Raw genomic sequence first — 17,078 nt, forward strand, 5'->3', positions numbered from 1 at the left:
AGTGTGGGACATGCTGGGAGTCAGGTCAAATATTGGGGTTGTGCCTCTTCTGACTCCTGACCTTAGCATTCTGACAGCCATTCCAAAAACCTTTCATGCTTGTGATGAATCGACTTATGTGAGTCACACAAGCATTTTCTTTATTCTTGTAAGAGCTGCATTCTTGCAAACTTTTCGCTCCCAGAGTTACAATTCCCAGAGTTCCCTGGGAAGAGGGATTGACTGTTAAACCACTCTGGGAATTGTAGCTCCATGAGGGCTACAGGGTCTTCTGAATCTCACAGCGCCCTTAACAAACCACCGTGAATCAACTGCAATCTAGGAGGCACTGGGGGGGGGGGCAAATGTTGTCCCTATCTTCAAAAAAGGGAGAAAGGAAGACCCAGGTAACTACTGGCAGGTGATCTTGACATCGATACCAGAGAAGGTCCTAGAACGGATAATTCAACAGCCAGACTGTGAGCATTTAGAAAAGGATGCTGTGATTACTGAGACGCAGCATGGGTTTCTCAAAAATAAGTCGTGCCAGGCCAATCTGATTTCTTTTTTTGATGGAATTACAAACTTGGTGGAGCAGGAAAATGTTGTGGACACAGTGTATCTTGATGTCCAGAAGGCTTTTGACAAAGTCCCCCATGATATTCTTGCGAGGAAGCTGGTAAAATGTAGGTTAAATGGGGTAAATGTTAGGTGGATTTGTAGCTGGTTAACTGACCAAACCCAAAGTGTACTCATTAATGATTCCTCATCATCCGGGGGGGGGGGAGTGACAAGTAGGGTGATGCAGGGTTCTATCCTGGGCCCATTGTTAACATCTTTATCCTTGGATGAAGGAATTGCATCAAATTTGCAGAGGAATTGCATCAAATTTGCAAATGACCCTTGGGGTCCCTTCAAACTCCAAGATTCTATGATCTAGGGCAGGCATCCCCAAACTTTGGCCCTCCAGATGTTTTGGACTACAATTCCCATCTCCTGCAATCACTGGTCCTGTTAGCTAGGGATCATGGGAGTTGTAGGCCAAAACATCTGGAGGGCCGCAGTTTGGGGATGTCTGATCTAGGGGCTACCCAGAAAATGTTGTTTATAATGCCGCCACACACACCCCCAAGCATAAGAGGTACCCAGAGAATCTCTCCTTCAGGTAAGAGACAGCCAAAAGTCAGACCAGCTCACCTGCCCTTTTGAATTTTTTAAAAATCCTTTTATTGCTTATTTTTCATAACTACAAAGTATATATAACTTACAAAACATACAAAAATATATACATTATACAGAATAATCATCATAGGGTTACATTCTACTGTTTATCTACTGTTTATCTGATAATTTCCTACATTTTCCTCCCCTAAATGAATTAAAATACCAAAAAAACCCGGAAAAAATCAATAAAATAAAAATAAAAATATGTATTGTGTATATATATATAGATATATATATATCTTTGGACTTCCTGTTAATTCCTCGACTTATTCTTTACACTTGAATGTAAATACCTTAGTACAAACTTCTCAAGGCAATATTCTAGTACTGTACATTCTTACTTCCTATTATGCCCTTTTGAATTTTGTACTTGATCTAGGAGCACAGAGGATAATTAAGAAGAACGGGCATCTTATGTGAGCTACCAGGATGTGAGGAACCCCCACTGGGGGTTTTAGAAGGACAAATTCACTGGGACATACTGTACTAGTCCATAGAGATGTATACTCAGGGCATCCATCTGTCTCGGGAGCCAGTGGAGGAGTACACCTTTGGAAGTGAAGTCAAACCACTGGAGAGTTACAGCGCCTGCTGTGGATGTAGAGACAGATTTGGGAGACACATGTTTTGTTGCAGCTGGGGCAGATGAAGGCGCCCACTTGTTCTGCTGCAGATGCACCATGACGTTTCTTCTCTCTGCGCTCCTGCCAGCGGTCATTCCTCCTCTGGCCACTGCTATGGATGCACAACCTGACCCAGCAGGCTCTTCTTAAGTCATTATCAATAGATAAGTCATTAAGTCATTATCAATAGATATATGTTGATATAGGCAAAAAGTATGCAAATTTCATCATCTTTTTTTGATGAGGTGGTCACACACTGTTCTCATTTCTGTTCTCCTTGCTACTTAGTCCTCCCTTCCTGTCCCTTTCTTCTTTCTAAAAACAATCCATCTGATAGGTTTCCCTATTACTTCTGCCTCTTGAGGCAGTCACAGGCAAGCATTTCGGCATCCTGACCCTTCTCATAACATCTCGCTGGCACTCTGTGCTGCAACCTTTTCATTCATTCAAGGCTGTCCCTTTGTCTGTAGCAAAATAAAATAAAAAATTCCTTCAGTAGCACCTTAAAGACCAACTAAGTTTTTATTTTGGTATGAGCTTTCGTGTGCATGCACACTTCGTCAGATACACTGAAACAGAATCAACCAGACCCTTATGTATATTCATACCAAAATAAAAACTTAGTTGGTCTTTAAGGTGCTACTGAAGGATTTTTTTTTTATTTTGCTTCGACTCAGATCAACACGGCTACCTACCTTTGTCTGTAGTGACATCTGCATCCTCAGATGTTTCATCTACCACTGACTCAATGTTTTTGGTACCCTGCAGACCTTTTCTGTTCTGTTCTCCAAGCTGGGAACAATCAGGTCATCAGATTCTCCAGTATCTGAATAAGTGTGCGTGCACATGAAAGCTCATACCAATGACAAACTTAGTTGGTCTCTAAGGTGCTACTGGAAGGGGGGGATTTTTTTTATTCTGTCACAAATAAAATGATATTGTTGCCCTGTCATTTTTTCAGATCTCCACATCCTGTTTTAATGGATTGTAAGCAGAGCTGCAATCATGACCCCACTTATCTGAGATTTCACTTCTATGTGCATTTTGAATGCAATGGCACATTGGAATGGAAGCAAAGCTCTGCTCCCATCAGAAGTCGCTGCCCATCTTACAATCATGGAATTGTAGAGTCGGGAGAGACCCACGCGGGCATCTAGCCCAACCCGCCTGGCAATGCAGGAATCAACGCTAGAGAATCTCTGGCAAATCATATAGCATCCTCTTGCGTTGGCGGAGAATTCCCTCCCCCACTTTGGTCACCCTTAATCTGGCCGGCCCCGCCCCCTCGCCCGAACCTTTGTTCCATTCAGGATCAAAGGGCCGCTTCGGAACCTTGAGCGCCTCGAGATTCCATCTCCGCTGATACGTCATTGGTTAATCATTGAAAAGGCTACTCCCGCTCCTAGTGAGCAGCCTGCGGACAGAGGCCCCGCCCTCTTCCGCCAATGCAAGGCCGAGAGCAGAACGTCTGCGAAGCGCCCGGGCGGTGCTATGAGCGGCCGCCTGCCCGCCCGCCCGCCCGCCTGTTGCTTGCACAACCCGGCTGCCAGTTAACCGGCTGCAAGCATGGTAAGTTAGAGAAGGTGCTTTCTTGTTGCAGGTTCTTTGCACGGTGGCTTGCAAACCTAGCTTAAGAGATCCCTCCTGCTGCAAAAGCGGCGGAGGCATTGAGGAAGGCGGTTGGAAGCCGCTCAGGTGAAATAGGTGGACGAGTTAATGCAAAAGCCAAGTTAAACGCCCTGCCCTTCTTTAAAGCCGGGAAAGGAGGGGCGGGGCGGGGCGGGAGGAAGGGTTTTTTGTGTGCTTAGGCTCAGACTCGAAGATGGGGCGAATCCCAATGTCTTAAGGTGCCACTCTCTTTCGCATTTCAACGGATCTCTCTGAAAGCTGTAGTGTTTCTACGGCTACGACAGTTGTACTCTTGTTAGGCACACGGACAGTCATAAAATAACTTGGGTTGGCGTCCTATAAGAACTGTGGCACCTTTGAACCCAGCAGGGCAAGGGGGTGGACAGTGGGGGCAGGGAAGGAGAGAGCGTCTGGCATTTTCTGGTTTTAGCTGGGGGGTGAGGGGGGGGCTAGCCAGGGTTTTTTCCCCCAGGTGAAGCCTCCAGAGGGGCGCCATTGAGGTTCCCAGCATGTGTGTGCTTGCGCAACACACAAATGCACTGGTGAAATAAAGCCTAATTTTGTCCCTGGCTAGGTTTAAATGTTGCTTTAAGAGCTTTCAGTCTTGAGATTGCTACCGTGTTTCTCATATTATAAGACATGTCTTATATTTATTTTTTCCTCTAAAAAACACACTATGGCTTATTTTCAAGGGATGTCTTATTTTTTTCCTCCTCCTCCTGCCGTGGCCGGCATTCCTGCTGCGCCTATCACTATGTCTTATTTTCGGGGTATGGCTTATATTCCTTGAATGCTTAAAAATCCTGCTATGGCTTATTTTATGGGTATGTCTTAAAATATGAGAAACAGGGTACTCCTGTTTTGGGGAGGGACTGAAGCAGACAGGTGAAAGAGGCGTTGAAATCAGCCTTTCCCAGCTTTGGGTCCCCAGATGTTGTGGGACTCTAACTCCCATCAACCCTGACCACTGGTCTTGCTAGCTAGTTGGGATGATGAGAGTTGTAGTCCCCCCCCAAAAAAATAATAATAATCTAGGTAGCCAAGCTTGGGAACATCTGGTTTAAAGCACAGACCCTCCCAAAAAATGACTGTGGGAACTGTTGTTTACCCCTTATAGAGCTTCAATTTCCTGTATCTTTAAACTACAGTTCCCAGGATTCTGGGGGACGGGGACGGGACGTGTGCTTTAAATGGATGGTGCATACACAGTCAATGTTTCATGTGTGAGTTTTGGGGGAGTGGAGGAAGTTGTTGCCACTGCCTTTTGGGTAATACATTTTGCAACTTTTGCCATCCCCAGCTGGAGCCTGAAAGGGAGTTGCTATACCTTTTTAAGTTCCAAGTAAGTAGACAAAAGTAACTTCTGTTGTATGCCTGAATTGGCTTTTCATGCATCTGTTGTTTATAATTGGGTCCAGGAAGTTAGAAAATTGCATTTGTTGGTGTGACGTTCCCTCTTAAATGCTTTTGGCAGTCTGCTGTAACGAGAAGCATGTGGACTTCCATGGTTTATGGAAAGCATGTGGAAAGCATTTTTGTTTCCTATGTTGGAGAGGAAAAGGGGCAAAGCATATCAGATCTGTGAGGCATTAAACATACACATTCTGACTCATGGTCAGAAGCTTTGGATAGGGGAAGCAAGCTGGCAAGAGGCATGATACTCGATGGGTAAGGAAATGATTAAAGCTAGTGGCTGTCAACAACACAGATGAAGAATCCTAGAAACAAGTTTACTCATAAGCCTGCAAACTAAAGTAAAACATCATGGGTTGGGACCAGTTGTGTTGATGTCCCACTGCAATCAACGGGGCTTGAGTTAGTCATGACTAACTTAAGCTCTACTTACAGGTAGGTAGCCGTGTTGGTCTGGGTCGAAGTAAAATAAAAAAATTCCTTCAGTAGCACCTTAAAGACCAACTAAGTTTTTATTTTGGTATGAGCTTTCGTGTATCTGAAAAAGTGTGCATGCACACAAAAGCTCATACCAAAATAAAAACTTAGTTGGTCTTTAAGGTGTTACTGAAGGAATTTTTTTATTAAGCTCTACTGATAGCAGTGGGACCTAAATGCAACTCGTGTAGTTTGGATCCAACCTTTTGTGACCTTTATAAATAGACAGTTGCCAAATGAATTGGAAGCTTTTTACTTTCAGACCCAATTACAATCAGCAATGGGATTGCTAGTGGATACCTTGTTCAGACGTACCACAAATGCGTGCTATCCAGATATTCTGGAGCTCAGCTGCTGTCTCCGTTCCTAACTGTTGGCCAAACTGGCTACAGATAATGGGAAGAGGTGTCCCTCCAGGATCTGCAGACTTAAGGTTGAAGAACACTGTTTTCCACCCATCATTTGTGTCTTCTGAATGTCTTCATGCTGGATGCCTGCCATTTTTAACAGTGGCACAACATCACAGACCCTGCACAGGGATGGGGAACTTGCTGAACTCCAGCTCCCATCAGCCCCAGTCAACATGGCCAGTGATCAAGGATGATGGGAGCTGGGGTCCAACAAGATGCTTCAGGTTCTCCATCCCTGCCTTAGCAGGTGAGGCCTTCACTAGGCTTTTCTATATGGCTTCTATATGCATCCTTGCATCTCTTTCCATTTCTGGGTAGCATCTGAAAGTGGGGCAAAGCCTGCCAAATTAAGTGTGCCAGGAAGATGATGTCATTTTCAAACTGAATAGATGAAATCAAGGAGTGTCGCTTTAAAATGCCCATTCTTGCATTGTATGGCAAGGTTGCGTAATTAAAGTGTTGATTTGTTTAACCTGTAAAAGGGTGGTGGTTGGTTCAATCCCTCTTTTTTTCCCCATGGAAAGAAGTGTTTTTTTTTCATAGGACTGAAAAGAATTGATTTATCCTTGCTTAGTCATCGTCACTACCTTGTCTTGTTTTTTTGTCATGGCTCGGGATTTGCAAGAGTTGTGGCAGAATTCCACTCCCAGAGACTTATCCTTTTCAGGAATGGAAAGCCTGCTTTTTGCAGTTGCCTTATTTGAATTTGTTTTTAACCTTCCATTAATTGCTGGAGCACTAACCACTTGAAGGATAAAGTGGAAGAAGCGCACCAGTTTGTGCTGCCTTGTCAGCACCGACGTTCATCTTAAAAATGAATCTTAAAACATCCATTCACATGATAGAGGTGAACCCGTTTTGTCAGTTGCCTCCTCCCTTCTAGTAGGCGGTTACTGGAAGAGCAGAAAGCAGTGGGCTCCGACAGCCTCCCTTCCTCCTGTCCCTTCTCCTTTATTGTTGCTAAGATACCTTGTGCCAGCTTATCTACTGATCTTACTCAAAGGGCAAAGGCTGGAGCTTTATTGCACTGAGCAGTGTTTACTCAGTGCAGCTGCACTTCAACAAAACAATTGACACAGATGAAAATGGGAAGAAACCCCTTTGAGTGACTCCTTGAATATTCCCTGCGGGGTATAGGGGTGAGGGTCCTGCCACCCTTCAGATACTGTTGGACTGGAAACTCCCACCATACCTGACCGTTGGCTATCCTGGTTGGGGCTGGCAGTCTGAAACATCTGGAGGGCACCAGGTTGGGGGAAGGCTGTTCTTAGCCCTCCGTGAGCTTGCTGTTTGATAGTAGGGTTGCTCTCTAATGGTTGCTGAAGTGCATCTCCAGCCATACCTGACCATTGGTCATCTTGGTGGGAGCTAAGGGGAGTAAAACAACATCTGGTGGATCAAAGGAAACCCTCCCCCCTCCTTTTGGGGATTCCAGTCTTGTGAAGGTTTCTCTACACCAGGCATCCCCAAACTGCGGCCCTCCAGATGTTTTGGCCTACAACTCCCATGATCCCTAGCTAACAGGACCAGTGGTCAGGGATGATGGAAATTGTAGTCCGAAACATCTGGAGGGCCGAAGTCTGGGGATGCTTGCTCTACACACTTACAGTGTGGGTTAGCTCATACATGACAGAAGCCTCAAGAACCTCATATACATGTATGTGTGTCTGTTTATATATGAGCAGAGTCTTAAACAATCCACATCTTCAGCTGGATTGTAAGATGTTCAAAACAAGAACCTACCGGACATTGCCTTAGTGATGCTTCCAAACCTGTGACTTTGGTGTTACCAGAACCACGCTCTTAACCAACTGAGCTATCCACAAAAGCTTCTTTGTTGTCCTTTTAAGAAACCACAGTGGCGTCTAGTCCAAGCAAATTGCCCTAGTATCCAAGCAAATAGTCCAAGTATTGCATGGTGATGCAAAGTTGTGGTTGTGTTATAAAACAATGTACAGCAAGCCCACAACTTACACCAATTTAACTTGTGCGCATTCGGCCTTGGGTGCTTGGCAAAAACAAATTCTTTGCTGTGTTTCAGTTGTTGAAATAAACAACCCACCAGCATAGTGCTGTCAACCCATGGAGACTGGTCCTTTAGGGCAAGTGGGGCACTGCCCTGGCAACCTCAGTTGGTCCATAGCCAGCCCCCCCCCCCAACTGCCTTCCTACTTGCAGGGATGAAATTGCCTGCCAGTTTCGTCCTCCTCAGCCTCCATCTTGCCCTTGGAGAACTCTGCAGAGATGAGGATGTCGTCCAAGCTAGAATGTGTTGGCTCTGCCTGTCCTAGGCACCAGCCCCTCCCCCACCTTGGTGCTCTGCTAGCCCTTGTTCTAGAACGGAGCCCATCAACTCAGGGGGGGGCGGGGAGGACACAAAAAAAGTTGACAGGTGGCAAATAGCGAGCCTGGACAGAGAAAAGGCTTTACATAAGGAAACAGGTCGACGAGGCTTCTACAGCCTTATTTAATGTTCCAAAATGTATAAAATTTTATTAGAATTGTCAGTTAAAGATGAGGAGGTAAAATCCGTCATGGTAAAGTGGGCAAGAGATCTAAGTCATAAAATACAACTCTCAGATTGGCAAAAACTGTGGAGGGAAGAGCTTAAGTTCACAGCATTTTATGCTATCAAGGACAACTATATGAAGATCTTCTACCGTTTGTACATAACACCGAGTAAATTAGCAGTAATGTACAAAAATAATTCAGACTGGTGTTGGAAATGCAAGGAAGCGGTGGGATCAATGTCTCCACCTTTCGTGGAGCTGTAAAAGAATGAGGGAATTTTGGGATTCAATTTATAATGAGTTGAGAAAGATGTTCAAAATTTCATTTCCCAAAAAAACCTGAGGCATTTCTTTTAGGGATTATCAGGAGGGAGATTCCAAGAGACTATTCATGTATGCCACCACAGCAGCAAGAGTTTTGATCGCACAGAATTGGAAAAGTGAGACCATACCATAAAAAAAAAAGATTGGCTGATTAAGCTGATGGAATATGCTGAGATGAACAAACTGACAGGGCAGATAAGGGATCAAGCGAAACAAAAAATTAGTAAAGATTGGAATATGTTTAAACAATACCTGATAGACCACTAAAAGACCCAAGTAAGAAGGGCAGGGAAGTCAGCAGTAATTAGAGTATCAATGAATCAAATGAATAAGAATATATCTTTGTTTTTCTTTATTATGATTTAGAATTACATGTTTATCAACAAGAAAACTGAAATTTTACATTGTGATTTCATGTTAAGAAAGCAATTCTGTTGCTTAAAAAAAAAAACTAAAAAAAGATGAATTAGCACACCAAAAAATGTTCCCTAGCTAGCATCCCTCCTCCTCTGCAAAAAAATTAAAATAATGGAAAATACTTTTGAGTAGGTGCCTTGTGGATCTACAGTCCCATCAGCAATTAGCACAGGATGGGAATAGCTGGCAAGCAGCAAGTATGATACAATTAGTAGGCAGTGGGCTGTGTTGGGAAACTCAGTCTCATGACCTTATCAAAGACCTTGCAAGGCCATGGCTTGGGAAAGGCTGGTTGTGCCTCCTGCTGACAACACTGCCTTACATAAGCCAGCCAATCCTTGGATTGCCATGGATTGGGAAGTTTGTTCTTGCATAATAATGGCGTGGTTTTATTCCTCTCTCCACCTTCCCTCCACCCCAGCGGTAATAGCAATCATACAAAATATTACCCAAAGTGGTTCAATTTATTATCCAGATCAGGCACCCCCAAACTTCGGCCCTCCAGATGTTTTGGACTACAATTCCCATCATCGCTGACCACTGGTCCTCTTAGCTAGGGATCATGGGAGTTGTAGGCCAAAACATCTGGAGGGCCGCAGTTTGGGGATGCCTGATTCAGATTGTGGTTCAGACAAAATATGCTGCAGACTGGGGAGGGGTTCATTGCATTAGCGAGGCTGCTTCCAATAAGTTACTGTGCTGTTCCTGATTTGCCGCTCTCTGTCCCTCCCAATATCCAGGCGAGTTTAAACGGCAGAACAAAGTAATGCAATAGCTTTTAACCATTAACTGCAAGCAAGCTGGTTAATGTGAAGCAGTGTTTCTCTCTCTCCCCCCCCCCCACCCTTCGTATAAACATGGGTGCTTCCTATTTCCCAGAGACTAATAGCAGCATGCTTTAAGAAAAGCTTTCCCAGAGACTGAAAATGCACTGCAACCCAACAGCGCAGGTGATGTGACGTTGCAGGTGTGTGCTGTGGAGAGCGTCTATCACAGACACCAACTGCAGGATGCAAAAAACCAAATTGATAGCAACTTCTTGACAGTGGAAATGCCTAAAAGCAGGATTCTGTTGCTAGTGGATTACGCTCTTTTCTCTAGATTCCAGGTGAAGTTGCCAAGCAGTGTGTACCGTTGTGTCTTCAAATCAGTTCTCTCGTTCATAAGCCCTAGGTGTATAGCCTAGTGTAGCTGGTTAACTGCTCCCAAGATAGAGCCCAGTGAGTAGGGGATACGGAAAGGTTTGCAATTTAGCCTGTTGGCCAAAGGATGAGTTCAAACACCTGGACTTCAACTCCTAGAAGTACTAGTGAGCATGGCCATTGGCCAGGGATGATGGGAGCTTTGTCCAACAACATCTGGAGAGCCCCATTCCTCACCTCTACTGTAGGTAATGCATACACTGGGCTGTTCCTAATGGCGTATTACAAAAAAAAATTGTGGGGTTTCCCACAAAGAAAGAAAAAAAGTGTAGCAAGAGTCAAACATTGTGGGTGGTAGTTAAAAGTGGGGTGAACATCTTGCCAGATGTTCTCACCCAGATGGTTCAAGTGATCCAAAATAACTCTGAAACAGATGTTTGGACGCCTTACCCTCTCGAAAGGCCCATGGACAAATCCTTTCCAACACCTGACCTACTCCGACTGACGTTCTTTGGTTGCCTATCTGTTGCTCAGCTGCAAGTCAAAGTCTACTCACATGCATGGAACAAACCACCCTCTGAGCTTTCAGTCTGAACTACTTTTTTGAAATGGAGAGTTCGGATGTTCTGCTTTGTCGTTTGCTTATGTACGCACTAGTTTGTCTCTTCTTCCAAGATCGATTGTCCTGCTCTCCGCCCCAGTTGAGACTGTGCATTCCAAATGAAGCTTGGATTATGAAGTTCTGAAGGTGACTTTAAAACTCTTGTGGCTGTTCCACTTTCTCTCTCTCTCTCTCCTAGGCGGGAAAAGCCCACAGACTAAGCGGCGAAGAGAGAGAACAGCTGCTGCCCAATCTCAGAGCTGTTGGATGGAATGAGGTGGAGGGTAGAGATGCCATTTACAAGGAGTTCCACTTCAAGGACTTCAATCGGGTACAAAAAATAATAGTATCCCCACATCACCATTCTTTTGTCTGCATTTTATTCCAGGGAAGCTCAAGCAGGTAGCAATGGGAGCTTGAACCCGCTCACTGCCCCATGGCAGCCCTGTATTTAATTTAGGACTTGGCTAGGGGTGCAGCTGCAGCATGACACCTCCATGGAGAGAGGGAGGAAGAGATGGGCAACCCATCAGCATTCGGTGACCAAGGCAGACAGCTGTGTTGTGTGAGTTCAGCTGTATCACCTGGATGGAGCATGCCAGGGTCAAAGGTCATGGCTTACCACTGCTTCCCATTAAAAAGGAGTGCTTCAGGGGCCCCTGCAGAATGGCAGAAGTGTATCCCTAGGCATAGGAGCTGCTGGTGATGGTGCTGCTTCTCAAACCCTAGAGATCTTAACCTAGCACTATCTCTGAATGTAGTTTTTCTGCATTGTAGCTTCCTTTTTTACTGTGTTTATAGAGCCCCGGGGGCCAAATATGTGTGTCCCCTTAATGTGCAGGATTATTTTTTTTTAAAAAAAGCAAAGTTATCGTCGTCGTCACCATCTCATCTGATACAAACAAAATTGTAGTGGATGTGGAAGGCAAATTTAAACCTATAAACCTATACAGTAGTACAGGGGTCCCCAGACTTACCGGCGTTTGGGCCGGTTATGCGCACGGGCGCTTACTGGCGCGGCGGCGCGCTTCCAGGGTGGAAAAAGCGCCGAAAATCCGTTGTGCGCATGCGTATGGGCCTCCCCCGACCCGGAAGTGCACCAGAAATGACCTCTTCAGGGTCGGGAGAGGCCCATACGCATGCGCACAAAGGATTTTCGGCGCTTTTTTCCCGACCCGGAAGAGCGCTGCCGCGCTGTGCGCCATAAGAGCGGGCGGCGGTCGTTGCGGGCCGGATTGGCAGGCCAATTGGGCCGCATCCGGCCCCCAGGCCGTAGTTTGGGGACCCCTGCAGTAGTACCTCTGGTTACGAACTTAATTCGTTCCGGAGGTCCGTTCTTAACCTGAAACCGTTCTTAACCTGAGGTACCACTTTGGCTAATGGGGCCTCCCGCTGCTTCCGCGGCGCCAGCACACAATTTCTGTTCTCATCCTGAGGTAAAGTTCTTAACCCAAGGTTCTACTTAGGGTTGCCAGACTAAATAGAGGACAGGACTTCTGTGCCTTTAATTGCCCTGCTCTCTTTTGCGTCTGGAAACCTTAAAGAGAAACCAGCAGACCATTTGCTTGGAAATTAAACAAAGGGTCTGCTGGTTTCTCTTTAAGGTTTCCAGACTCGGAAGAGAGCAGGGCAATTAAAGGCACAGAAGTCCTGTCCTCTATTGAGTCTAGCAACCTTAGTTCTATTTCCAGGTTAGCGGAGTCTGTAACCCAAAGTGTTTGTAACCCAAGGTACCACACTACATTGTGTACAGTACAGTGGTACCTCGCAAGACGAATGCCTCGCGCAACGAAAAACTCGCAAGTGGAAAGCGTTTTGCGTTGCGTGAGGGACTCGCAAGATGACGAGGTTTTCTATTACCGCTGCTTCATCTTGCGAAGTGTGACCATAGAAAGACGAAGCGGCTGCGAGCGGCAACAAAAGGGGAACCAGCTATAGCGCGGGAAGAAGGCAAAGAAAGATCAGCTGTCAGCGCGGGAAGCTGTCAACTGATCTTCCTTTGCCTTCTTCTCATGCTACAGCTGGTTCCCCTTTGTGGTCCACTGGTCTCTGCTGGTTGCCGCGAGCGGTGAGGGGCAACCGGCAGAGACCAGCGGAACGCAAAGGGGAACCAGCTGTAGGGTGGCAAGAAGGCTGACAGCTGATTTTCTTTGCCTTCTTGCCGCGCTACAGCTGTCAGCGCAAGCCAAAGCGAAGCTCAGGGAAGGCAGGCAGGCGACAACAGCCCCGGAGCCGAAGCTCAGCGGGCGCTGCTTGCTGCCTGCCTGCCTGCCTTCCCCGCCAGTCCCGAGCCAAAGCGCAGCTCGGGGGACTGTCGGCGGCAGCGGGGCTTCCTCCTTGGGGAAGGCAGGCAGGCAGGCGGCAAGCTGCACCTGCTGTGCTTTGGCTCCAGGGCTGCTTGCCGCCTGCCTGCCTGCCTTCCCCGAGGAAGCCCCGCTGCAGCTGCCAGTCCCCCGGAGCCCATAGGAACACATTAAGTGTCAATGCATTCCTATGGGAAACTGCGATTTGCAAGACGAATTTTTCGCAAAGCGAATTGACCCGTGGAACGAATTAAATTCGTCTTGCGAGGTACCACTGTACTGTGCTGTCAATGACTGTCCATTCTTTTAAACTATGTAAGAGTAGCCTGTGTAGAGAGAAATGAGCATTGGTTGATATTTATGAATTTCATCATGTGCGAACTTGCATGTGTGTGTTTTCCTAACTCGTCCATTGCATCTCGTGAGCAGGCCTTTGGATTTATGACCAGAGTAGCTCTGCAAGCAGAAAAACTGGACCACCACCCTGAATGGTTCAATGTCTACAACAAGGTAAGAGACAACAGTTGGCTGTCCAAGCTTAGACAAAGCAGTCTGCAGCTGCAATCTTATAATATACACCATTCACCTGGGAGTAGGATTGAGCTGCGTGTGATTAATGCTACTGGCTTAAGATCAAGATAACCAAACGTGCTTTCCATCTCCCCATTTCCCATTGTGTGCTCCCCTTAAGCATGTACCACTAAGGATCCTAGAAGGGGAGGGGTGTTAAACCTCCCTCCAAAATGTCACCTCCCAGCTACATTTTACCCCTGCCAGCCAACTTGGGCCTGTCCTCTTCCTTTCAAAGGTATTGTATTCTGCAGGGACTTGACGGGGGGCAGTTAGAAATCCAGGAAGCAGCCTTAGACAGAGCCAGAAGATGGGTGCAACTTAGCTCAGTATAGTCTACCCTTGACTGGAAGCAGCTGCCTAGGTGTCAGGCATGGGGCCTTCCCAGCCCCAGCGGCAAATGCCGAGGACCTTCTGCAAACAAGTCAGATTCTCTACTACTGAACTACAGTCCTCTGCCTCGGTAAACTCCTCTTCCTTTTCCAATGCAAAAGAAGGGGAAGGAACCACTAGGGCTTTGCTATTTAGGTCCATAGCGTAATTCATAGTCTTCCTCTTAGGCTGCATAAAAGGAGGGTCGTGTCCCTTGGCCAAGGCATCAGTATTTCTTTTTTCCACTTTAAAATCAATATTTCGCCAGCAGTTAAGAAGCAATAGAGCTCTTTAGTATTCCCCTGGATCCAAAGTGGATCCTTCTAATGTACGTGGCATAGATTAAGCCAGAGCTTTCCAAACTGTGTGTCGGCTGCAGTGTTTAGGTGTGTTGCGCCCATGCTCCCCACGCTCCTCCTGGTGCTGGAAAGGGGTTAGTTTGCTAGTAAAACTGAACTACTGTGTCACGAGGTGATGCAAAACTGAATTATACCGTGTTGCGAAATGATGCATGTCTAAAAAGTGTGTCACCAACATGAAAAGTTTGGAAAGCTCTGGATTAAGCCTTAAGTTGGGCTGGTGTACTCTCTGGGGCTGAGAGTAAGAGGTACTTCGTACTGCGGTACTGAACTTTAAAAATGTGTCCTGCTGCTCTAGGGTGCTTGCAAACTTGACAGGTGCTTCCTATAGTCCCACTCAGCATGGTGACTGCATTTTATTTTATTTTTGTATTTGTAGGTTCACATAACCTTGAGCACCCATGAGTGTGGAGGCTTATCGGAGCGGGATATTAACTTGGCCAGCTTCATAGAGCAAGTGGCAAACACGCTGGCTTAGAATCAGCCATCCTTGCCATCTACAGTCTTCTGTTGGCCAAGCCAATCCCAAGGGAGAAGTGTGAGATGTTGATGCAAATAATTATTTTTATCCAGTTGCTGACAGAGCCTTAGTATTAGCCCAGTGCATGATGGTACCTGCCATTTTAAAAAATCGATGCCATTGCATTATTGTTTTATGGTCAAAGCTGTCTCATGGCATGTTTATTGCCTCTCAGATTTCAGTGTGGCTACTCCGTAGTCTGTTCAAGCAGTATTATACCAGCACAGTAAAAAGCTACCTTTGGGGTAGGCGAGATATTGTCCAAAACTGGTTTGAAGTCCATATTGTGATATCCGTTTCATAATTTTTGATCTGCCAATATATCGTGAATCATGGTGTATGTTTGTGCTATGCAAAAATCACACTGTGGGGACAACCGTGAAGCCAGACAATGCCTCTACGTAGCTCCATCTTTTATTTTCAGACATTGTGACATATTGGTCTATTGCAGGCATCCCCAAACTGCAGGCCTCCAGACGTTTTGGCCTACAATTCCCATGATCCCTAGCTAACAGAACCAGTGGTCGGGGAAGATGGGAATTGTAGTCCAAAATATCTGGATGGCTGAAGTTTGGAGATGCCTGGTCTATTGCAATGTTTTCAGCTGGTGATAAAACCAGGTATCACCCCAGCCCTACCTGCGATACAGTTAGTTACAGTCAACCTGGCTTGTGACTTAAGCAGTTTATAATAAACTTATTATCTGTCCCGTTACCCGAGTCTTACCTTCTTTCTGCCGAAGGACATATTCTAGAACTCCAATGAGCAGACTGAACTCAAACCAGGCATTTTCTCTACCAGAGCACGATAAATGATCGCATGCTTTTTGAGAAAAGCAAGGGATGAGTGCATGTGTGGGATTTTAAGGCAAGCCTGCAACCTTATCTAGCATCCTGTTGGGTGGAGGAAGGGCACAGGACTGTCCTCCATTGCTATGTCCTCTTTTCAGCTTTACAGAGCTAGTGTGGTGTAGAGCGGTGGACTCGTAATCTGGTTCACGTCTCCGCTCTTCCACATGCAGCTGCTGGGTGACCTTGGGCTAGTCACCCTTCTCTGAAGTCTCTCAGCCTCACTCACCTCAGAGTGTGTTTGTTGGGGAGGAAGGGAAAGGAGAATGTTAGCCGCTTTGAGACTCCTTCGGGTAGTGATAAAGCGGGATATCAAATCCAAACTCTTCTTCTTCTTCGATGAGCATAACTAAATGGTTAGTGTCGGACTAGGACCTAGGACCTGGCGTGCTATGGTCCATGGGGTCCATGGGGTCACGAAGAGTCGGACACGACTAAACGACTAAACAACAACAGTACCTAGGAGAGCAGGGTTCAAATCTCTACTCAGCTTTGAAGCTCAGTGAATGACCATGGGCCAATCACCATCTCTTAAGCCTAACCCTACCTCACAGGGTTGTTGTGAGGATGAAATGGGGAGGAGAACCATGTACACTGCCTCAAGATACTTGGAAGAAAAAGGTGGCATATAAATGTAATAAATAAATATGTCTCTAGGTTGAGGTGGGTGGGGTAGGGAACTAGGATGACTTTTGGATCCCCCAGATCCAAACCAATTCCTAGAATTTCCCATTTCTGTTTGTACCATGTCAGAAGGGAGAGACGTCCAAGCTGTGATGTCAGAAGGACAGATCCATTCTATGCTATGGTCCCTGGGGCCATAGGATTGCACCCTTTAGTAAATCCAACGCCTATGAGGGTTTGTCTCAAATATTGTACAGTGGTACCTCGGTTCCCAAATGGCTTAGTTGTCGAACAAATCGGCTCCTGAACCCAGAAGTGAGTGTTCCTGTTTGCGAACGTTTTTCAGAAGCCGAACGTTCTCCACAGCTTCCAAACGAGTGCAGGAAGCTCCTGCAGCCAATCAAAAGCCGCGCCTTGGTTTTCGAACGGTTACGGGAGTCAAATGGACTCCCGGAATGGATTATGTTCGAGCACCAAGGTACCACTGTACCTGAAAGGGAAAATGGAATGTACTCTCACATTTTACACTTTTGTAAAACCAAGTTAAAAACCAATTTGGCAGCAGACCTTCATTTGTAATAATACTTGATAATTTGTGGAAGACTGTACAATACTTTGGAAGCAAAGGCCCCAATGAATCAGTACTTATTCTCTTAATTTGCAAAAAAGTTACCGGTGAATGCAGCTTTACATTTATAATAATAATGACCGCTCCCCACATGAAATGGGGGGG

The 17,078-nt window shown here is 46.0% G+C and overlaps 1 protein-coding gene across 3 annotated transcripts; it reads left to right on the plus strand.

Moving 5' to 3' along the window:
• The first annotated feature begins 3,260 nt into the window (after window positions 1-3,260).
• On the plus strand, window positions 3,261-15,587 carry PCBD1 (pterin-4 alpha-carbinolamine dehydratase 1). Of its 3 annotated transcripts, XM_035138692.3 has the most exons (5): window positions 3,261-3,395; window positions 4,756-4,797; window positions 10,949-11,080; window positions 13,482-13,562; window positions 14,733-15,587. In XM_035138692.3, exons 1-5 carry the CDS (start codon window positions 3,393-3,395, stop codon window positions 14,829-14,831), a joined length of 357 nt encoding a protein of 118 aa, XP_034994583.1. In that variant the 5' UTR covers window positions 3,261-3,392; the 3' UTR covers window positions 14,832-15,587. The 3 variants fall into 3 exon arrangements, with proteins under 3 accessions (XP_034994583.1, XP_034994584.1, XP_034994582.1); XM_035138693.3 differs by lacking the exon at window positions 4,756-4,797; XM_035138691.3 differs by lacking the exon at window positions 3,261-3,395 and having other exon boundaries at window positions 4,660-4,797.
• Window positions 15,588-17,078: the final 1,491 nt, after the last annotated feature.

The sequence above is a fragment of the Zootoca vivipara genome, chromosome 5 (genome assembly GCF_965207765.1).
Source record: "Zootoca vivipara chromosome 5, rZooViv2.hap1.1, whole genome shotgun sequence".
In the NCBI taxonomy this organism is placed as follows: domain Eukaryota; kingdom Metazoa; phylum Chordata; class Lepidosauria; order Squamata; family Lacertidae; genus Zootoca; species Zootoca vivipara.

Excerpts from the sequence above, each read along its gene's own strand:
- PCBD1 (XM_035138691.3), top strand. The coding sequence starts at position 4,675 with ATGTGTGAGTTTTGGGGGAGTGGAGGAAGTTGTTGCCACTGCCTTTTG. Across the intron at positions 4,798-10,948 it reads TATACCTTTTTAAGTTCCAA|GCGGGAAAAGCCCACAGACT; the intron begins GTAAGTAGACAA and ends TCTCTCTCCTAG. Across the intron at positions 13,563-14,732 it reads GGTTCAATGTCTACAACAAG|GTTCACATAACCTTGAGCAC; the intron begins GTAAGAGACAAC and ends TTGTATTTGTAG.